The sequence below is a fragment of the Lissotriton vulgaris genome, chromosome 6, assembly GCF_964263255.1.
Source record: "Lissotriton vulgaris chromosome 6, aLisVul1.2, whole genome shotgun sequence".
NCBI lineage: Eukaryota > Metazoa > Chordata > Amphibia > Caudata > Salamandridae > Lissotriton > Lissotriton vulgaris.
This window is the reverse complement of record NC_141694.1, coordinates 1,474,918,814-1,474,942,272: the sequence shown is the minus strand read 5'-3', so window position 1 is coordinate 1,474,942,272 and position 23,459 is coordinate 1,474,918,814. Positions and strand designations below refer to the sequence as shown.

The following is a 23,459-nucleotide window of genomic DNA, read 5'->3' as shown; positions in this document are numbered from 1 at the left end:
TGTCGGCCTTTTGAAAATATGGAGATTTAAATATTGTTGTTTTACTATTGTGGACACTTTCTGAATTTAGGAGTGGGGATTACCAACAAGTATGAAAAATGCCAACTCCGGAGTGAGCCAAAATACATTTTAATTTGGTGGGTTCAATAGACTACAGACTACCATGTAAATGTTAATGCATATGTAAAAAGATGCCAAAACGGGTTTTCCTTCTCTTGCACGGGACATAACTGTGCAGTTACTTGCCATCTAGGAATGCAGCAGAATGTAAGAATCCTTGGAGGGTAAGAGCCTGTTTGGCACCTCGACCCCATCTCAATATTCTCATCACTGCAATGTAGTCCTTTGGACATAGCACCTACAAGAGGTAGAGTAAAACTATTTTACCAAGATTATAGAAGATACAAATGGAAATTAATTTCATGGACGTAGCATTTTCTTTCAACTTTAAAAAGGATGTAACCTAGTTGCAGCATTAATTGTTTTTTTGCTTTTGCAATTTATGCCTTTCCTTTGTGGCAGCAAACCAGCTGGGCCTCATTGGATTAAAAAATAGCAAAGCGTAGGCCTGCCACTTTTTTTTTGTTGTATCACCTCAAATGCTACCCAAACTGCATTTTCCAACTCTGGACCACTGAAAGGTAGTGGATGTTTCCAAAGGAAGGTTGTTAAACCTGGCATCTTTTAGTGTCGTTTCCCCAGTCTTCTTGCCTCTGACCTCCTGTTTGTGACTGTGTGCTGGATTTCGTTTTTGCTAGCTTTAGGACTCTAGCACTGGTCAGCAGTGGTAAAGTGCCCAAAGTACAAGTGCTCTCTGTCTAAACTAGAATGAGGATTGTTTTCCCTCATGATTGGACTATTTGATTTGCGATTAAGTCCCTAGTATAGTGCACCAGGTGTGCCCAGGGCCTGCAAGTCAAATGCTACTAGTGGGCCTGCAGCACTGATTGTGCCATCCAAATGAGTAGCCCTGAATAGCCCTAGTATAGTGCACCAGGTGTGCCCAGGGCCTGCAAGTCAAATGCTACTAGTGGGCCTGCAGCACTGATTGTGCCATCCAAATGAGTAGCCCTGAATAGCCCTAGTATAGTGCACCAGGTGTGCCCAGGGCCTGCAAGTCAAATGCTACTAGTGGGCCTGCAGCACTGATTGTGCCATCCAAATGAGTAGCCCTGAAAACATGCCTCAGACCTGTCACTACAGTGTCTGTGTGCAGCCATTTTGACCTGGCAAGGGCTCCCATTTGCCAGCCCCAAACCTTCCCTTTTATTACATGGAAGGCAAACCCCAGGATAGCCCCAAGGTAGCCCCATGGGCAGGGTGCAGTGCATTTAAAAGGTAGAACGTGTTGCGTTTTACATGTCCTGGTAGTGAAATACTGCTAATTTAGTTTTTCACTACAGCAAGGCCTATTTCTCCCATAGGTTAGCCCTGGAGCTGCCTTGTAACATCTTACAAGTGTATCTCCTAATCGGAAGTTGATAGAAAATGGGAGTTTGATGTCTATAGACTCACAATTTCAAAATACATCTTTTAGTGAAGTTGGTTTTTACACTGCAGGTCTAAAAATGCCACTTTTAGAAAGTATTGTTGTTTCAGGTAATTTCAAGAGTTCGCTTCAATTTTATGTTCAATGTGTTGTTCGTGGACCACTTTGTGTGTCGCAACTATGATCGCGCTGGAAGGTAGACGGCGTGTCGATCCACTTTAATCGGGATCATCATCTGGACTGGGTTGGGTCGAAGGCAGTGCGGCGGCTGCGGTAACTCAGCTGGAAGGGGAGCCTTCACATCCCTTCACAAGAACTGTGAAAGTCTTTACATTTAAAAAAAACCAAAAACGTTTCTATCCATAAAGATGTAGATCAACTTCCTTTATCTAGCACGTAGAACCAAATCCACCTTCACAGCGGCTATATTTCAGACCCTTCAAACTTCTTTACATCTTTCATTGGAACCTTTCCAAAACCTCTGTTAAATTAAGTGTAGATGGTCTGGCTGGGTGCATTTTATTTATATAGTGCAATAATCACTCTAAGGTATTGAGGCCCTTCATACACCTCTAGGAAAGCAGATTTACTAAGAGAGACGGACATCTGTAAAGCTGCTGGGAAAAGTTATGTCTTCAGATGTTGTCTGAATTTTTTCCAGAGATTCGCCATATAGATTTCTTGGTAGCAGTTCCACAGCTCAGATGCCGCCACTAAGAATGCTTTTCCACACAGTAGAACGATGGAATCTAGGCAGGTGGCCAAAAATGCTTTTTCTGATCTAATGTGACATTTTAGTTTATACATCACAAGCTTCCTCGACATAGGGCTCTAAACACTGCTATGAATAGCCTTATGAACTAAACTGAGTGTTTTAAAGATAACTCAGCTGAACTGGCAACCAGTGCAGCTTGGGTAATATAGATGGGGTGGAATCAAACCTTTTTAAGTTGAAAATTAGTCTTGCAGCTGCATTTTGTACAAACTGTTTTCTTCGTTGGAGTTTGCAGGAAAGCCGCAATAGGCAGTACTATTGAAAGAATTCAGTTGTAATTATTTATGGTATAGGAAAGAGGTGTACAATGCTCTTCAAGGCGCATAACTGAAATATGTAGAGTTTTACTGCAATATTTGCTTGCTCCGCCAGAAAAAGCTGCTCATCAAACTGAACCTTTAGGTTCTTCACATTAGGGTATGTTTCTCTCCCAATGACTACAGCCATGAAGAAAGATCCCATACTGGACCTCTTTGTATCGGGTTAGGGAGTCTGTTTTGCTTTCATTTAGCTTAAGATGATTCCAGGCCATCATCCCTCAACTCTTTGGAGGCCATCAGGGACCCTCTAAAACAGGGGTCTCCAACCAGTCGATCGCGAGCTACCAGTAGCTCGCCGACCCTTTAGGAGTAGCTCACACTGCTATCTTATTATTGAGACGTCATTTAGGCATTTTATTTTGTAACCCATCATTCTCTTTGAAAGCTATCAGCCCTTGCCCGCCCTCACACAAACCAGCTGCTCTGATTGGCTGAAGTGAGCTTAGCTGGGGTGGGGTGGGCTGAAGAATGTGACGTTCTTCCTTTTAGTCTGCGCCACCTGTCTTCTCCAACCTGGCACCTCGCTTCTCATTTACTCTCCGTTTAGGCCTCCCGGAGCAGCTGTGAGGTAAGTGGGCCCCTGACTGAGCATTAGCCCTTTCATTTTAACCATTGCTGCCACTGCGCTTCAGATCTGCCTTCTGTAATAAAGCGCAGTGGCAGGCAACGTTAAAATTAAAACCCCTTTCAGGAACTGAGCTGATATCTCAGTGGCAGCCTGTGTTAAAATGCAATGTTCCTGTTTGCACTAATCCGCTTTCCTTGACTTTACCACACTTTCATTTCCCTTGCGTAGTAGTCAGTGAAAGCGGCTCAGTGCATGCAAGTAACTTTGATTTTAACATCGGCTGCCACTGTGCTTTATATTTAAGGAATAAAGCGCGTGGCAACCGAAGTTAAAATCAAAGTTCCCTGCAGGCACTGACGGTTACCACGGTGCCAGGCAATGTTAAATCCTATGTGTTTGCCTGCACTGAACAGCTTTCATAGTCATGTAAAGGCAAATATATAGCGCTGTGTAGTAATAGTGAAAGCCTGTCACTGATTACTACACCGCACTATATATTTGCCTTTACATGACTGTGAAAGCTGTTCTGAGCATGCGAGGACCTTTGATTTAAACATCAGCTGCCACGTGCTTTACATCTGCCTTAACAGTAGTAAAGCACAGTGGTAGCCGACATTCAAATTAAAAGCCCTTGCACAGGGTTTGAGCAGGTGGAGATTAAAGAGTCTACTATCTTTGTAGGCGTGTTGGCCTTTCTATTAATTATGTTCTGTTCAAAAAAGACTTCAGGCAAGATGTTTGTCCAGCAATAGAGTTGAGCCGGTATTCGCACTGACTCTTTGCCATTCTTCTGATTTCTAGATGAGTCTGAATGCCTCGTACTTTAGCCTGGAATGCATTTCCCAATAATTTGAAGGCCTGTATGGAGAAAGTATTGGTTGTATGCAGAAATTATTAGAATACCCTGTGCTAGCCTGCAATGTAAGTTTCTAGGTTGGAAGTATTGTCTGCAATGATTTTGTAGGACCTTTACTGTTTATCTCACTACGTGAGTGATGCATAATAGCTTGGATGAAAACTTCTTGTGACTGGTAACCAGTGAGGAGCCTTCAGCAGAGGAGCGTTGTGTTTTTTTTTCTTTGTATTGTGCTGCTACCACCAGGGCCTTTAGGGCGGCGCAACCGGTGCCACCTGGTGGTGAATTCGAGTGGGGGCGACAATATTATGGAAAAGCACCTTCTGCTGCATTCCTGGCATCCGGCATATTTCAGCCAACAATGAAAATAGCAAATTAACAGGGTGATAAATGTACTTCCTGGAAAGAGAGAGAGAGAGAGATCGGAGGTTTGTGTAATAATCTGTAAGTGTAAGTGTAAAGGAAGTTTTTACTCATCGTAAGGTAGCACATAGGGTTAATAAGCCTGCTGCAAAGAAGTTGCAGATCACAAAGTGCATATATAACATAATGTAAATTGGTCAGTGGGTTACTACTTTTGTCAGAGATACCATATTGTTGCTAGCTCTTTATGAGTTAAAATCCGAATGCAGAACAGTGAGCAAGTAACTGTTATCAAAGAGCTGCATGAAAACTGCAAGGCATAGGGCTGACTAGACCGTTATGATTTCCCCCAGTTTTTCATTTTCCTAATGTTGCAAAATAGGTTCATTTGGGTAGAAATCAATTCTTATTAATAAAGAGAATCCCCCAACCATGGTGCTAGGTTTTAAATTCTATGTTTCTGCCTCTCTTCTCCAAGCACTCTTAAACTATCTTGCCTACCAGTATGGATGACCTCTGACTCATATACTTTCTTGTCCTCTGCCTTATGTAACATTTCCCTGATTGATTGCCTCTGTGTGATGTAAAGTGTCATTGGTAGGAGTGGTGCTATAAAACTAATTAAATGCATCTGAGCTAGAGTGGTTAAGTATTTTGTTCAAACCACAGTATGGGCTCTGAAGAAATTAGGCTTAAAGTCAAAGAAACTGGGCGTGGGGGGTCTCTCGGAAAAATACGTGAGTTGCTTGGGGTTTCGTAGCTCACGACGATTTTCACTGACCAAAAGTAGCTCTCACTACACAAAAGGTTGGAGACCCCTGCTCTAAAACTAGAAAAACAATTTGGGTATCCTCCGCGTACATGAGGTGTATGCTTTGTGATCATCTGAAAAACACAGCAACTAGAGATTGCGAATCCTCAAGCTAATCAATTAGCTTCTATGTGCCATTATTACCGTAGGAATGTAAAAACTGAAGAAACTACCAATGGATGGTTCATACCCAGCCAGTTACAGGCTTATTTCAAAGGTACTTACCGAGAAACTTCTAGAAAGGGTAGTCACAATTCAACTGAAGCCAATCACAGAAAATAATCTCCAGCATATAGTATAGACTTCATTCAGACTTTAAATGGAGATTTAGTCGGCAGATGGTGTCAATTATTGACCAACACACAAGGTATGACCAGGCAAACCTCATTGCTTGGTACCTACAGGGCTTTCATTCACATGTGATATTTTGAACCATTTCATCCTGCCTAAGCTGCTTAAGTGCCTAGCCCAACTAGGGTTTCAAAGGTCGCTTTTTTGTCTACTGCAGTTTTTATCCATCAGACTCTTCTGTTGTCATTTTCCCATGCTACTCTCTGAACTGCGGGGAACCACGCAATTTAGTACTATTTGGTTTGCCAGTAATTATGTTAATGATCCTTAGATCTCTGTAGAATTGTCTACCGTCAGGAAACATACAGGACCATTTCAGATTGTATTAAAACCATCATGATTTAAAATCGGGAATCTGATCAAATGTTTATCAAATTTAAACTTTTGCGGTTGACTCACAATTTGCTAATCGTCAGTCAGCCTTCACCTCTATGGCTTCCCAACCTTGGAGATTGTGCTAGCTCAGCAAAATAGGGAATCGTATCTGATCAAAAACTCTCCCAGACTATGCTATAAAGATGTACCTGGGATTAGTCTCTTATTGGGGAGCCTTCAGAACACTGATGCAGGTCTTTTGCAAAACTAAGATATGAGAAAACATTTTGCTCCAGCCTCAAGAGCCCTTCACTGGCCTTTGTTGGCTCAATGCAGGAATGAACTTGCTTTGCATAACTCACTAGGTATTTTATAAAGAAGGCCCTCTAGTCTAACAGAAAAAAAACACATGTTGAACCATCTTCAGAATTTTACGATACCAAAACGCCTTACTACTGAAGGTCTTCAGAATGATGAAAGCACATAGAGGTTCCGTTTTAGCTCTAGTCCCTACTGTGCAGAATTAAGTTCCTCTACAGCTTAGAAGTTCTCAGGACAAATTAGGTTTGTGCACAGGATTAAAAACGTGTCCTTTTTCTAATTAATAACTTAAGAAATAGTCATTTTTTCAGAACACTACATGAACACTGAATAAATAACGCAAAATAACATAACCCAGTCTAAGCGACTGCTTCAAAGAGGTCAATGGGCTTTGGACAGTAACAAAAGTAGTGTTTGCTCCGAGTGGAGAAGCCTTCAAGACAAACAGGCATTTACAAATGCAGGGCAAACTCCAGAAGACTACAGACACCTTGAAGTCATTCCCCATTAGGTTAATTGAGAGGAAGAATATATAGTAGTCTTCGAATTGGTGCACTCTGAAGGACATTTGGATGGCAGATTTCCTGGTTCGCAACTTGGGGGTTCATGAGGCAAGAATTCTAAACATTACATTACATTATTTATGAAGTAGTGTGGCTCACTGGTTAGAGGCGGCAGACCCGAGAGCAGAGGACGGCCCGGGACCAGGGTTCGATTCCCGGTGCGGCAGGTTTCTGGACCAGGGTCAGCGGACTCGATAATTCTCTCGCCTCGGTGCCCACTCTGATCAGCGATCACACTAGGCAACTCTGGGCATTAGCTTGCCTCATCTTCACTAACGGCCCCACCAGACCGCCGGGGATGCCTGGTTACACCCTGGAGATACCCATTAAGGGACCATCTCTCAGGGAAGCCAGGAAGGGTTTCGCAGCGGTCGAAGCGCCTTGGGACCCTACGGGTAAGTAGTGCGCTATATAAATGCCTATACATTTACATTTACATTAAAAACTTAATTACCTTTCTATTTAAGCTAAGGTGACTGCAATTAGAAATGCAGTCTTGCAAACATCCAGATGAACACTTCCCAAGACTGATACTGAAGTTTCATCTTTATTTAAGACAGTATTTCCAAACCTCTGCAGTTGCAAGACGCTCCAGTGGAACAGAAACCAGAGCCATTCAACTTGGGCCGCACTGTTTCAATGGACAGTGAACAAATCATTCCATAGCACACTGGCTTGGCGAGAGAGGTTCTTCCCATGCCTACAGACAGTGTGCAAAGAACTAGAGGAATGGTGACTGCCTGGCTACCAGCAGGAGTGATTCAAACACCACTAGACAGAGCTTGGAGAACAAAGCCACTAATGTCAGAAATTGATCCGCTGTTTCTTCTGAGTAACTACAGTTACCTGCCATTGTCAAATGCTTACAAATTTGTAAAAGTGGTTTTGGAGAGTTGAGTTTTTCTGTATTCACATATTGTGCATCATTACGCCATATAGTGGTTGGGTCTGAAATGATCTTTGTAGACTATTATTGGGTTCTTTTTTTTTTGTAACATGGGCACAGTTGCCCATTTGATGTCCTGTCTATTCCTCAGCAATGTCGGGCGTCTACTCCAGAAGTCCCTTCGCATGGTTGCCATATTGAGATTTTTTCCCTCTTGGTGACTTGTTTTTGTCGAGGATACCTAATCTTTCAATGTCTTTCTTGGATATTTTTGCTCAGCACCCTCCTCATTTCTGGGGATGTGGGAGGGTCGCACAGAATTCAGAAAATCCTTCAAGCTTCATAACTACTCCTACAAGAAAATAGCTTTTCACTTTAAAGCATGAATGTTGTCTGTATTCACATGCTGTGCATCGTTTATGTAGAGACATTCTCCCTTCCCGGGAGGCTGGGTTGAAATGAGTTTGCAAATAGATGCTTTAGAGTCCTCTGTCCAATCTGTGCTTTTTTGCTTGCTTCGGACAGTGAGTTTCCTAAAACATTTTTTCTCTGAGGAAATTGTGCACTTGAAATCGGTGCTCTATCTTTCAACTTCCTTCAGTATTATCCTTGTCTGAATAATGATTCTTTGACAAAAACTCAAAACTTTCTTGAATATCTTGTGAGTTCCTGCAATGTTTCCAGACCCCATGGCGCATAGAATAATGCACAGCATGTGAATGCAGAAAAGGTTCTTACTGCAAAGTAGTGTTTATTTCAACTTAGGAACAATTAAGATCCCAAAAAGGAAACTACTGGACATGAACATGTTGCTGACCTTGGAAATATGACAGCATAAGACTCGAGTAGAAAGAGGTCACAGAGAGCCCTGGCCAAACTTTACCATACACCCTTCAATACAGGATGACACCTACATCTCCTGGAGTCGTGGAGTACATCTAGATTTTCAAAAAACAGTGTTCCAAGGGTCAGAGTTGCTTAGTCAAAACAAGGATGATTTTTCTCTGCAGCAGAACTAAGTATTCTCACCAGTGTCCTGAATGAATGCAAAAGCCTATTATACTTTTACTTAAGCAGGAAATGCATGAACCATACATCTTTACGCTAGTGTAAAGTGAATACATGGTAAGCTATGGAGAACGAACGGAGGCAATGAAATTGAAGAACAGTGTCAGAAAGTCAAAGTCACTCTTATTTTTAAATGGTTATAATACTTATTACTCGTATACTGCTCTGTACAGCACGAACAACTCTCATCAAGAAAACTTGTTTCCACAAGCGTCTTTAGCATATGGCTGCCTGGTCTGAGCAGCATGGCTTCTGCAGCAGTAAGCATGTTAAGGTTTCATGGGCAAACTTCGTTTGGCTCAGCTTGATGTTGGGCTGGAGCAGTGTGTCACTCTGGGATGATTCTTCACAATTTGGAGATTCTACATAGGAATTCGCTTTTCAAAACCAGTACCTCGAACGGCTTGCTGCTGACGCGGAAGCTAATATAAGGAGTAAACAAGTCACCAGTTCCTAAGGACTCCTTTGATGCACACATAAGGAGGAGGTCCACACCACCCTAACAAAATCAGTACCAAGTATAAATAAAACAGTGGAATTTATTTGTTCACTAGTTATGCAGAGAGAAAATATACTCGAGAACTGAGCTTAGACTGGTTTCACTGTTTATGTCCGCTGGAGATCTTAACAGAAGCGTTTACTTCACATTGACATTATACAAGGTATCAGAATCCAAGGCGATCTGTTGATTTGTGGACATGGGAACAGAAGGTAAGCTGGATGAAGTTGCAACAGAAGAATCCCAGGTTCCACAAAAATTCCACCGGGAGTAAGAAACATGACCTGGTTTGCTGAGAAGGTACGGAGGCAAAGGAAGTGCATCAAATGCTCAGACACTCAAATGCACAGAATAATGGAAGAGGAAAGAAAATACTACCCCATCCTAAAAACATAAATGTAAGACAACAGAGTCAGCCTATGGTCGAACAGGTAACTATGTTAGGAATGGAGGGAACTGTATCCTAATCGCAGACACTGTTTCATACAATATATAATTGAGAAGGATGCACTTACCCTAGTACAATGAGTTCACCATATTTCACTGGTGCTTTGGAAGGGTGATTTTCTTGATCAGGAGAAAACATGAGCGTGGTTGTCACTTTCACTGCAAGCAACGTCTGATCAAGAGGCTTGGCCTGATTTTCTCATCATTTCTTCTGAAATTTCAAACAACAGAATATGATTATCCAAGTCAGAAAATACAAGAATATATTACAGCAACCAAATGAATAAAGCATTTCTCCGGAGCCCGACAGCAATATTTCGATTTAAACCAGCAAAATGGGTGTTATTTTTTATTTCACCAAAGTAGAAAACTCCGTTATACCGCCCAGTCAGAGGTAATAAAGGGCCCTCACCTGCCTGCGTATGGAAAGTACAAAACTACTAAAATTCAATTTTTAAAACTTTAGTATGCAATGTCAACGGCCAATCTAAAAGACGCAAAAAACAAAATAGGAATTTACCAGAATGAATCTACTCGGTATCAATTATTACCACAAACCAATCGAAGACCATATACAATCATAGACCCAATAAAAGTCAAAGTGGTCTCTATACTTTTTTTTTTAACTAACCTGGAGTAGGGCTGGGATATGACTGCACCTATTGCAATATGGGGGCGAAGGTAGCAGGATTTATACTAGCAAGTCATAGTTTTGGTTACTTTAATCTTTCTGAAACTGGTGAGAACTCCAAATCTATCACCTCCACTTCCTATAAGAAGACAGGAACAAGCATTTGCAATGCAATGGTCTCGGCATCATTAAAGGTAGAGCTATTGGCATTGCTCATGACATTTCTTTTTTTTTCTTTAAATCATAAATAAATGGCATTGTCATATTCATTGCCAATACACAGCACTCTGCACATGCACTCACTACTTTGCGCACTCACTACTCTGCGCACTCACTACTCTGCGCACTCACTACTCTGCGCACTCACTACTCGCAACTAAGGAAATAAAAGGAAAACACACTTCGTCCTTTGGAAATATTCTCAAACAAATGATGTGCTTCGTGTTTGCTCTATATCACTGAGTTCTGTGCACCGACTGGGAGAAAAAGCAAAAAGTACCTAGACTAAACACCAGCATGCCTCTCAACAGGAAGTTGAGTGCATGTAATATTTTCAAAGCCTAATAAAACAATTCTAGATAATTACGTTGTAAATATAGAACCACATAATATCATTCACAACCATCATGCTTTTGCCTGCTTAGGCACTTGCCCGCTCTGTGATATTTAATATTGGCAAAACACGTGTCTTAATCTTAAACACACGCTGCTTTTATAACACTCTGCCAAAAGTAAGCAAAGGGCTGCTAAATAAAAGCGTGTCCATCTCCATGTAGACGAGAGTCACAACGCCACACTAACAACGACACTAAAAGTGCTATGGAGATGCTACTTTCTTTGATATGCTAATGAAGAAGGCAAAAGTCAACATTTCCGTATGAAAAGTTTCTTTTTTATAAAAACAGGGCGAGCAGACAGAAACTCCCCAGATAACGCCACACTAACAACAACACTAAAAGTACTATGGAGATGCTACTTTCTTTGATATGCTAATGAAGAAGGCAAAAGTCAACATTTCCGACAACTAAAGCAGCCGACTTTGAGGCTAGGGAAGCACCACGTTCTACTGTAGCACGAGAGTAGCGCGAGACTTATAGCATTAGGTGAATAACACAAATCACAAGATTCCAGAACCGAAAAAAATAATTAAGTGTCCCTATGTAATGCAAATGGTACTCACCTTAAAAAGGCTTTATGGGGGAAAAGCGATCTAATAGTGCAATTCCAAAGACTTTAAGACGCAAAAGCAATTGCGAGACTCTAGCATCAAATGCATGTCATCGAGAATCACTATGCCAGCATTGATAAATAACACTGCATTTTTCAGAAGTCACTAAATCTTAGACTTTAACTGTTAACGCGCATTGTAATGTAAGAAAATTAAACATAAATCTTACACGTTTACTGTAAACGCGCATTGTATTTTAAAAAAATGCACCTCGGTAAATGAAAACAGCTTGCTGAATAAAAGCATGTCTATTTGCATATAGAAGACAATCACAATGGCACAGAATAAAAAAAAATGAAGAACCAACAACGCACAACTTAGCGCACAACTAAATCTTACACGTAAACTGTTAACACGCATTGTATTGGAAGAAAATAAAACCTAAATGTCACACGTTTACACGTTTACTCTAAACACGCATTGTATTTTAAGAAAATGCAGCTTGAGAAATGAAAGCAGCTTGCTAAATGAAAGCTGTTTACTTTTAACGCCATTGAATTTAAAGAAAATGCAGCTTGAAAAATGAAAGCAGCTTGATGAATGAAAGCGGTTTACACGTATACTCTAAAAGCGCATTGTATTTTAAGAAAATGCAGCTTGCTAAACCAAAGCAGCTTGCTGAATGTAAGCATATGTATCTGCATATAATCGACAGTGGCACAGGCAAAAACGAAACTGGAGAACAAACAGCGCACAACTCAGCGCTCGTACTTGTGCGCGTGTCAGTTACAAATCGCCTCCAGGGCGATGCGCATGGCCAGGAGTGTCTCCTGGGAAGCACACACGCCGACAATAAGTTCTCGGCGGAGCAGCGCTTCCGCGCGGCTCAGCCGAGACCTAAAAACTAAGACCACTGGCAGTGCTGAATGATAAAAAAAAAAAATCACAATGTGTACATCTGGCTAGCTGATAGGACAGGACAGACAGATCACGTGTATCTAGGTTGTGTCCTGTATACTCACTGGTATGTATGTGTATGTGATGGAGCTACCAGGAAAGAAATCCTTTTAGGATAAGAACCCTTACTCACCCAAGGGTGACATGCTTTATCATTGGGTTCCCTCCTCACACCCAGGCTGCAAGGTTCATGGTGTGGGCTACGACTCCCTAAAGGGGAGGAGTATTAGGTGTTTTTCAAAGATTATAGATAGAAAAGGGGGCAGAGTGCAGAAGAAGTGCAAGGGTGAAAAATAAAGTGTTTCCAGGGGTCAGAGTAGGCTGTAATCAGTGGGGATCTGGAATAGAGTTTACAAATAGGACTAGGGATTAAACAAATATATCCCTATCAAGGGTCAACATGTTAGTTATATAGTCACTCTGCAGAGGTTTGTGATAGTGATGTAAAAATGAAATAAATATATGTAAATATACTGGGCACCATGCGATCAAAGCAGCCCGGATACCGATGACCCGTATTATTCTGAGAGCATAGTCTTTCTGAAAGTGATAATAAAAACAATGGTCATGTTTATGCATGAGGCTTGTACCTCAGGCTTGAAACCCAGAGAATTGTGTTTCTTAGTATTGAGTGCACATCCACCTTCTGGTTGTGTCCACTGGGTGGAGGGCTGATTTGAGTTACATGTTTCTTTAGGCTTTCCCCTCTTGAGCAATTATTTGTGCCCTCTTTCTGACCTGCTACCATTTCCTCCCACTGCGGGTTAACCTAGCATTTGAGGAAGGCACTGGCGTTGGTGATTCTAGATTAAGTGGCCACCATTCTCTATCGTCCTATCCAACATCTCTATTCACTTATTTTCTTGATCAGGTAGCGGCCCTATTGATGTTAGGACATTTCCTCTCTTCTTGGCTGAGGTGGCTGTGAGTCTACAGATGAGTTCTACTTGATGAAGATCATATGCTGTGAGCAGTGTCTGAATTTTTCTCAACTTGAGGGGTCACGGTCTTCGAAGTAGCTGGCTTTTGAAAAACCTCCCTTCTTTAGTCAAGAATGCTTTGGAGCATTGGCAGGTGTTCAGCTTCTGCGATGGCATGAGTTTTTTTAGGCAGAAACATGATCTGTCCTGTTCCACTTTGAGATGCATCCTATAAGTGTCCGCAGCTATTTTTGTGAGCATATTGTTCACTGCCAGGTTGTCCGGAGGCAAAGGCCTCGAAGGATATGTGTCCATGCCTTCCTCTAGAGAGTCGGCATCGAGGTCTTGCCAGGCTTCCTCCTGTGGCTCTTGGTTCTCAAGGATGGTAGTGTCCCATGTGTCCACATAGTCTAAGAACTCCTCGTATCCTTCTTTGTGTGGCTCTGGGGTGGTGGGAGGCTCTATCTCCATCCGCACTTCTTCGACGGATTGGGACTCCAATGACCTTGCTGGAATCAGAAACCCCTTCATCAAAATCTGTCATTTTGGCTTTGAGCCGTTGTTTCTTGCATTGGACATTGAGTGCTTGCGACTTGGCAATTTTATAGTTTTTCATTTTGGACTCTGTGGCTTCTTGCCCTTAGGCTCCGTCTCCTTATTGCCATCAGGTTTTGGTGACGGTCCTGAAAGTTTGCCTCTATCAGTGTCCCTGGATATAGGCAATGTGGCTTTTTGTGAAACTATCGCCCTTCGGTCAGCTAGTGCCTAGACGTCAAGGCAGCTTTACAGTATTCAGAGACTATGGCTGTTGCCTTATGCAATTTCTTTGTGTCGGCTTCCCTAAATGCCTCCCTAGCGGCCTAGAGTCTTTCAACATCAATTACACTTTCTCTGATGTACGATTTCCCCCTCCTTCATTTAACAAAATTTCTTTAATGTTTTCCTCTTCTTTGCTGGTCAGGCCAAGATTCTTAAACGAAAGGTGCTTCCTTGCTCCTTCACCATTGTGTAAAGTGTACAACATTTTGCGTTCACCTTCAGAGTTTTTGGTTGGAACTCAGCAGGGGACACCCCTCTGAGCTGTTCCCTCATAAAGAAGACGCTGCAGACCCTGTGGGTATATTTCTTGATGAATTTGTGGTGACACTTGGGGTAAAACTTAAATAGGGTATTATCCATGTGTCGCTTTAGCCCCACTTCTGTAGTCTTGGAACATGTTTTCTCCTACCGTTCATGGTTTTCTTTTCTCAGTGGAAACCGGTTATGGTGATCCCTGTGGTATCCCATCAAACTTGAAGTTTGTTCGGTGACCATATTCTCTTCTTCCTTCAAAATACTTGTGATGAAGGGTCACATTTTTTTAGTGACAGTCAAATTTGTTGCACTTCATTTAGAGCTCCTCCATCTTGCGTACAGACCAAATGGCAAAAAATGAATTTGAAGATGGTAACCATGTAAATATCAGTCAATAACAATGCCCACAAGAGAAAGAAAATTCAAAGTGAAAGAAGAGATAATCTTTAACTATATAGATATTCTCAACTCCCTCATTCCTTAGTAAAGTAGGGCACCAGCACTCCAAGTAAGGAGCAAGGATATTGAATATTTAACAGATCCTTAACTGGAGAACCAGCACCGCCCAAGTTGGGTCTTGTTGTGCACGGAAACAGGGTCGGTTTTAGGATTTTGAACCCTGGGCAGAAAGGAAATGTGCAAGGCCCCTCTAATTTACATATGTGATACATTCAGGGCTCCGAAAGCTGCTTTTTGCAGAGTCACCCTGGGCTGCAGCTCCTCCTCTCAGCCACCTACAAGCCCCTCTTTTACAGCTGAAGGTATGAGAATTGCTTGGGGATGAGAGTTAAACCTGTGGGGCACTAAAGTGCTGACAATGGGCGCCCCACAGTGTGTCTGAATGGACAAACCAGCAAAATGCGTCTCCTGGTAAATAAGACACCATCCCTAAGAGGCTCGGAGGGCTCCCTCCCCTTCCTCTCATGGGCCCAATTGCAAAGAAACACCTTTCTTTCAACTGAATCGGCAGGAGTACAAGAGGGCTGCTGGTTTGTTAAACTGGTGCGGGCCCCATGCTGGTGGGCTGAGTGCAAGGCACTAGGCAGCAGCCTACACTGCCAATGCCTAGCACCGGCCCTGCATGGAAAGTTTCGGGGCAATCGGTCAAGTGGGGAACAGGAAAAGAGGGGGTAAAAAAAAAAGTGCATTTCCCATGTTAATTCCCATAGGGATTGTAGACCCTACTACAGCCCGAACTTCTGGAATGAATCTGGCAGAAAGCTAGCTCTTGGTCCAGAAAGAGTGCTTCTTGTTATTTGGTGTAAATCCCTCCAGTAGTTTTAGACTTAAGGGACGCACATCTTTCGAAAAGAAGGCAGTCCACCACCTACCTGGGGCTTTATTATTAAAATGTAGGGGGGCCGTGTGGACACCACTCCTGGGGCTGTTTGAAGCCCTGGGACCAACACCCCCCTAGGGCTAAAATAAAATAAATATTTACAGAGAGCTGTGCGGAGCCCCGGGCACCACCAGCACCACGGTGGAAAACTGTTAACTCAATTCTTGGCTCACTAACCTTATATTGCGCTGTACAAAGGAAATGCATTGTGTACCCCCAAGAGTCCAGTGGTAACCACCAGTACCAGCACTGCTACTGCCCGGTAACCACAGACTGCTCGGACTTTGAGAAAAATCCGCAGAAGCTGCAGTTTACAAATAAAAAGGAATTGGTTATTGTGTACCACTGGGCAAAAAGAGCACAGAGTAACATGCAGAAATCTCGGGCACAAACTCAACTGTGCGGCCCTGAACCTCCCAGTGCCTGAATCGTCAGTTTCTAGCACACTCTTCCTTTGTGTGTTCCACTGGGGGCAGGAGGGGGAACAAAAAAAAAAATCAATGGGCAAATCGAAGTATTTCTGCTCCACAAACTGAATGTTCATAAATTATGGAATGCATGAAAGCTTCCCCACCGTTTCATTTCGATATTCCAACTGCTCATGCGTCTACTGTGAGTGCAACTGCTATTGTATTTCACATTTAATCATCAAGAGGAAATTGAGTCGGTGGCCTGCTCATTTAAAAGGTCAAAATGACATCAGAATTAACTATAGGTGCCATTTTCTTAAATTAACATTTTCAAGCATCAACTTTAAACTCCTTCCGATTCCATTATAAAAACTCCTCTTTAGGGAGACACTAGGGGAAATCAACTATACTAGCAAGGGGTAAAAAAAAAATTGTAAACATGGATTGCATTAAAAGTAAGCGTCAGGCAAAATAATTTAAAATGCTGAAGTTTATGGTAGAAAATAGATCAGGAGTGCAGTATAACCTTCCTGTCTGTCGTAGATCATAAACGTTTTCGTGGTAGAAGTCACTCAGATAACATGCTGATGATAATATATTCAGTCAGTGTGTAAGAGATGGCATACCGTGTTCTGCAGGAGTCAGAACTACATTTCGTGATTAAAACCTGACTGAATAGGATACAGCAGAATGAAATGAAATAGAACAACACTACAAGGTGTAGAGTGAACTATTGTTGTAAATTACAAAATCATAATGCAATGAAATCTTTCAACTTAAAGTTTATTATTTTTCACATTAAACATTCTTTGGGAAAACGCATTATATGTGACGGTAAAGATACTGGTGTTATTAAACTCATGATACTAAATAAACCAACGTTTTGTGAGCGTGGCATGCTTTGTCGTTCACTGAGCTCCCATTTCCCATTGGGCAGCGACCCATGCAGCATGAACTCGTTAAGCAAATCGTTAAGTGGGGAAATCACCACGCGACAGCCGATGTATTAACAGGAGACTTTATTTGATAACTCGTCGACTGAACAGTGAGCCCACCACGGCTTCCCTCGCCTCCTTGGTGTCTGTCAAACAGCGAGCCGTTCCACTGAGCACCAAGGACGGAGCAAGAAGAGTAAAAGACCGACATAAAATATATGTACATTCTGTGTCCCGTGCTATGACACGGGACGCAGTCACTGAACACATGAGTAAACATCAACAAAGGACTACTCCAATATAACTCCATCCTTCCCTTATGACAACTGACAAGCCTCTCTCAGTCACCCGAGTTGGGTTGATCGAAAAGTTGTGAGGGGCTGAGCTTCAGCACGTACTCGAGGAATCCTGAAAATATCTGTAGTACAGAATTATTAGTAATAAACAGAACATTCATCCGCCTACTGCCTATCTGCCCAGAGACAGCAGCGGGAACGTAGACGCTGCTGAGTGCCAACTGCAGATTCCTCCACTGAACAACGAGGAATGTGATGCAGTTCATGTTTTGCTGCGGCACTATGGAGGAAAACACAGGAGTTATTGTTGGCAAGGGTGGAGGATGTGAAAGAATCTACAGATGAAAAACTGGTGCCAAAAATGTGCTGGGAGAGTCAAAATGGGAAAAAACAGCAAAGCAAGAAATACATTCCTTCAACTGCAACATCAGCTTATGTTGCTTGCTTGTAAAGCGCTTTACACCACTTTAAGGTCGTTGGAGTCAGGGTGGGTGAGGCGAGGCTGAAAGAAATTCAGTAATAAAAGAGTTCCAAAGATGGTATACGGGTAACGATGTTCTACAAAGAGCGCCCAAAGAGAGTACAGGCCGGTCCGTCCAAATTCCAGTCAACTCCTCGAGATGAAGCCTCGTCCTAAAAAATGCGTCTACCAGCGCGCGCGCCACAGAGGAAGTTCGACCTCTAATGCGTCTGAAAACAGTCCTTGGACATCGGTAAACATTCCACTGCCACAGAAATGCAAACCAGGAAGGTGTCTGTGCTACCCCCACGAGGCATGCATGAGGTTTCTGCATAGCGTAAACCTATCCAAACGGCAGAAGAAGAGCGCTGCAGAGGGGAAAAGGAAAACTAGTAACACGAGCTGTGTCAAAGCCAATAAATATATGCCCTTCTCGGGATCCACATGGACGCAGCTTGCATTCATGGCTTACTGTGTGTAGTTTTTGTAAGATTGTTCTTGTAAAAACATTCTTGCTGTATTACGTTTATGGAATATAACATTCTGAAACCGTTCTCCCTTATGTTAGACCATAAAACAAGGACTCATGTAAGGGGCGTGTCCGTTGTAACGAAGGGTGTGGCCTAATAGTGTGGTCTAGAATCACGTGTTGCACATGGACAACGGGAGGGAGGGCAGTCTGGGGGCACGGACAACGGGGGAGGGGAGGCACAGACAACAGGAGGGAGCAGGGCACGAGTCGGGGTACCACGCAGGTGGACGGCGTCCCCCCACTTATTTTAATTTATTTTACCGGGTGGACGCCGCCCCCCCTGCAAAGATGCCCTTGCTGAGGTATAAAGTTTATTCTTGCCATTAACCGCATGCAAAACATAACCAATATAAAGATGGAGAGGGAACGCCCGGCGGTCCCACCTCTGACTGTTTCCGATAGATGCTGTAGCTACGAGCACAGTAAGCACATGTGAAGCTATTCACAAAGAAACGCTCCATCCCCTCCCCACTCTCCGCCTGGGAAGGGCTCTTTGAACAGCCTACAAGTTCGGCTTTTTACGTTTTTAACAGACTCACTAATGTGTCAGACGTAGGTGACGTATGTAATGCCATGTTAACAGATGTGTATAGGACTGCTCAAATAACATTGCAAGAGTTGATTCTACACCCTGCAAAAAACCACTGGGTCCAAGAAGTGGGGGGGGACTAACCTAGTTAATCAGTATTATTTTTATTTATTTTAAGAGTTTTATATAGCGCTGTTACACCCGGAGCTATCAGAGCGCTTTACATGAGGAATTTGGCATTTAGCATATTACAAACGTTACAAAATTTACATGAAAGATCGTTGCGAGGAAGAGGAAAAGGAATATGCTACTTACCAGTATGCATCTGTTCTTGGCATGTAGGGCTGCTGACATTCATATCTGTACATAGATCGCTGCCTAGTGTTGGGTCCGGACGATTGCACATTGTTGTCCTGGAAGAGTCTTCGAAGTATCACGAGATAGGTGGCTCTTCCTTCAGACTACAGTGCGCATGGGCATCCTCTCCATCCTCAGATTGTTTTCGCCATTGTGGCAGAGACGAAGTATAGTACAGTAAGAGATGTCCATGCAAAGAGTGAATGCTGCAGCTGCGACAGGCACCGGGGAGGTGGGTGTGCGATATGAATGTCAGCAGCTCTACATGAACAGATGCATACTGGTAAGTAGCATATTCCGTTCGAGGCATGTGGGCTGCTGAATTCATATCTGTGCATAGAATGTATAGCAGTATCTCCCTTAGTGGTGGCTACCTGTGTCAGCTGCAGCAGTCTGAAAAAGAGTTTTGAGAACAGCCTGTCCTACAGCAGCTTGCTGTTTTGAATGTACATCTACACAATAATGTTTTGTAAATGTATGTGTTGTTGTCCATGTGGCTGCTTTACAAATTTCGGGTAAAGGAATATTACCCAGGAAAAGCTATGGATGCCCCTAGCTTGCGTGTGGAATGCGCCCTAGGGGGAACTGTTAAGGTGCGTTTGGCCTATAAATAACATATTTGGATGCATTTAACGATCCATCTGGCTGTACCTGATTTTAAAATAGGGTTGCCTTTGTGTTGCGGTGAGAAAGCAACAAACAACTGTTTTGTTTTTCGAAATGCCTTAGTTCTGTCTATATAGTATAGCAGAGCTCTTTTGACATCTAGAGCAGTGTTTCCCAAACTGTGGTCCGCGGACCCCCAGGGGTCCTTGACACATTCCCAGGGGGTCCAGGCAACAGTTTAAAAAGAACACAAATGTTTCTTGTGTAATTAGCAGCTTTCCAGCAACAATAAAAGTGTCAAAAGAATGCCAGTGATTAATGTACCTGCTGGAGAGTGAGGGGAGTTTTGATCAGTGGCAGCTTTGATTTAACTAATGTAGCACAGAGGGTTAATGTGCCTACTGCAAAGAACGTGTAACATGCATCTTAAAAAGCAGTATTTTATGTGCCTAGGTTGGTGGTTACTGCTTTTGTCACAGAGATTCTTATGTTACTGTGCACTTCATAAGTGACAATCGTAATCTAGCAGAGGGACCTATAAATTCTCATCAAAGAGCTGCTTGCAAACTGCATGGTACCAGTTAGTAACTTATATTTTGTCCCAGTTATTCATTATCCTGATGCTGCTAAAAAGATATATTTGGGTGGAAATACATTTTTAATGTTCAAGTCAATGCTAGCCACTGTGTTATGTTCTGAATCCTGAGTTTGTGCTTTTCCAGACCAAGCACTCTTTAAACATTTTATATACACACTAATTTATACATGTATGATTCAATGTCTCTATATGTGTGTGATGTAAAGTGCTCTGACATCCTACAATGGTATGAGAGATGCTATAAACAAATGAAATACATGTGACAGAGGGGCTATTACTTCAATATAAAATACTAAGGGTCAGATGTACGATCTGTTTTTATACGCGCGAACGGGTTTGCGAACCAGTTTGTGCATGCAAAAACCTACTGGGCCATGTACATAGCCTATTTCGCGAGTCGCAATTTGTTTGTGACTCTCTAAATAGGTTTTGCAACTTGCTATTTGGAAGGGGCATTCCCTTCCAAATAGCGAGTCTCAAAACCAAGTACAAATGTTTTGCGGTCGCAAAATAGTCACAATTACCGCCTACTTCAAGTAGATGGTAATGCATTCGCATATGGGAAGAAGTCCCCAGGGGACCCCTTCCCCTTTGCAAATGCATGCAAAATTATTTTTTAAGGGCAGGCAGTGGTCCCAGGGACCTCTGCCTGCCCTTAGAAAATGAAACGAAAACGTTTAATTTTCCTTTTTTTTTTTAAAAGCATGGTAAACAGGCTGCATTAATTTTTTTTAAACTGCTTTATTTAAAAGCAGTCCGAGACCTGGTGGCCTGCAGCGCCCAGCAGGCCACCATTGCTGGGAGGGGTGGCATTCCCAATGGGCTCGCAAATTGCTAGAGGCTCATTAATATTAATGAACCTCGCAATTAGCGACCCCATTGGGAATCCCAAACAGTGTTAAACACACTGTTGTACATTTCATTTAGCAATTTGCAATTTGCCACTTGCAATGTGTCGCCAATTGCGAGGCGCTAAAAGAAATGGTCGTACATCTGGCCCCAAAATCCTTAGTACTTTGAGTATTTGTTTTGTGTGCACACATGTCTATTTTTTTCGAATTACTGTTTCAATGTTTGAAGTTTAAATCATACAAATTGCGTGGGGGTCCCCGGCTTCCAGTGGTGATTCAATGGGGGTCCTCAGGAGTCAAAAGTTTGGGAACCACTGATCTAGAGTATGCAAGGCCCTTTCAGCTACTGTTTGTGAATTTTGAAAGAATACTGGCAGTTCGATGGTTTGATTTATGTGGAAATGGGATACCACCTTTGGCATGAATTTAGGGTTTGTTCTGAGAACTACTCTATTTGCATGTATTTGGACGAATGGCTCTTGAATAGTTAGGGCTTGGAGCTCGCTAACTCTTCGAAGCGAAGTAATGGCAATAAGGAAAGCCACCTTCCAAGTAAGAAATTGTATTTCGCATGAGTGTAGTGGTTCAAAAGGTGGGCCCATAAATCTGGTTAAAACAATGTTCAGATTCCAGACCGGTGAAGGTGGGTGTCTTGGAAGAATTACGCGTTTGAGTCTTTCCATAAACGCTTTAATTGCTGGCACCCTAAATAGTGAAAGGTGTTGCCTGTTTTGAAGATATGCTGCTAACGCAGCTAAATGTATCCAGATGGATGAATAGGCTAAATTGCAGCGTTGTAGGTGCAAGAGATAGCAAATGATGTTTTGAGTAGAAGCATCAAGTGGGTTTATATCATTGTTTCTGCAGTAAATGACGAAACATTTCCACTTAGCTGCATAACATGCCCTGGTAGTGGGTTCTCTTGCCTCATTGATAATGTTCATAGAGTCTGGAGGCAAGTTTATGTATCCAAACTCTAGGATTTCAGGAGCCAGATCGCCAGGTTCAGCTGTTGCGGATCTGGATGTTGGATTTCTCCAAGGCTCTGAGTTAGAAGATTGGGTGTGAGTCTCAGTCTTTGATGAGGCACCACTGACAGTTCTAGGAACGTTGTGTACCATGGTTGCCTTGCCCATGTGGGAGCAACTAGGATTAGCGTCAGTGATTGTTGGCGTAGTTTGCGTGCCACTAGCGGTATTAATGGAGCTGGGGGAAAACCGTACGCAAATTTGCCTGACCAGTTCATCCATATCGCATTGACTTGCGACTGTGGATGTGGGAACCTGGCGGCAAAGTACTGGCATTTTGCGTTTTCGCTTGTGGCAAACAGATCTATCTCTGGGCGTCCCCACTTCCGGAAGAATGGTTGGAGCACTTTGGGGTGAATCTCCCATTCGTGCATTTGTTGACTGTGCCTGCTGAGCAGGTCGGCTACTTGATTGTCCTTGCCTGGAAGGTGCTCTGCCATAAGAAACATGTTCCTTTGAATGGCCCACTTCCACATTGCTTGAGCTAGGTGCGACAGCTGTGGCGAGTGTGTTCCTCCCTGTTTTTGAATGTAATACATAGCTATCATGTTGTCCGTCCGGATCAACACGGTTTTGTTGCATAAGTGTGTCTTGAATGCTTTTAGGGCTAGAAAGATAGTCATCAGCTCTAGAAGGTTGATGTGCATCTTCTTTTGTTGTACAGTCCAGAGTCCCTGTACTGTGTAGTGTAGGACATGGGCTCCCCATCCTAGTAGGGATGCGTCCGCGGTTAACACTATTTGTGGGACAGGCTCTTGGAACAGTCGTCCTTTGCAAAGGTTTTGTGGATTCCACCAATGCAGAGAGTTGTATGCCCGACTGGTCACCAACACTAGGTCCTGTAATTGCCCTTGAGCCTGGTTCTACTGCCTTGCTAGGCACTCTTGGAGAGGACGCATGTGTAGTCTGGCATGAGGGACTATGAATATGCATGAGGCCATTATGCCTATTAGTTGCATAAACACTCGAGCTGGTACTGAGTGTTGGGGCCTGAACTTTTGGATCAATGATAGCATGACGTTGATCCGTGCTGCGTTGGGATATGCTTTTGCTGCTAGTGTATCTATAGTTGCTCCCAGGTATTGTTGTACATGGGAGGGTTGCAGATGTGATTTTGGGTAGTTTAGCGAAAAGCC

At 42.9% G+C, this 23,459-nt stretch overlaps 1 protein-coding gene across 6 annotated transcripts in view; it reads right to left on the bottom strand.

Annotated features, from left to right (window-relative positions):
• PELI1 (pellino E3 ubiquitin protein ligase 1) overlaps positions 1 to 23,459 on the bottom strand; it is a 346,060-nt gene that overhangs the window by 89,679 nt on the left and 232,922 nt on the right. For all 6 annotated transcript variants that reach the window (XM_086927608.1, XM_086927611.1, XM_086927610.1 and 3 more), the window contains one exon: positions 9,701 to 9,843. In XM_086927608.1, the coding sequence (XP_086783734.1) occupies positions 9,701 to 9,771 (71 nt within the window). In that variant the 5' untranslated portion in view covers positions 9,772 to 9,843. The remainder of the gene's footprint in view (positions 1 to 9,700; positions 9,844 to 23,459) is intronic.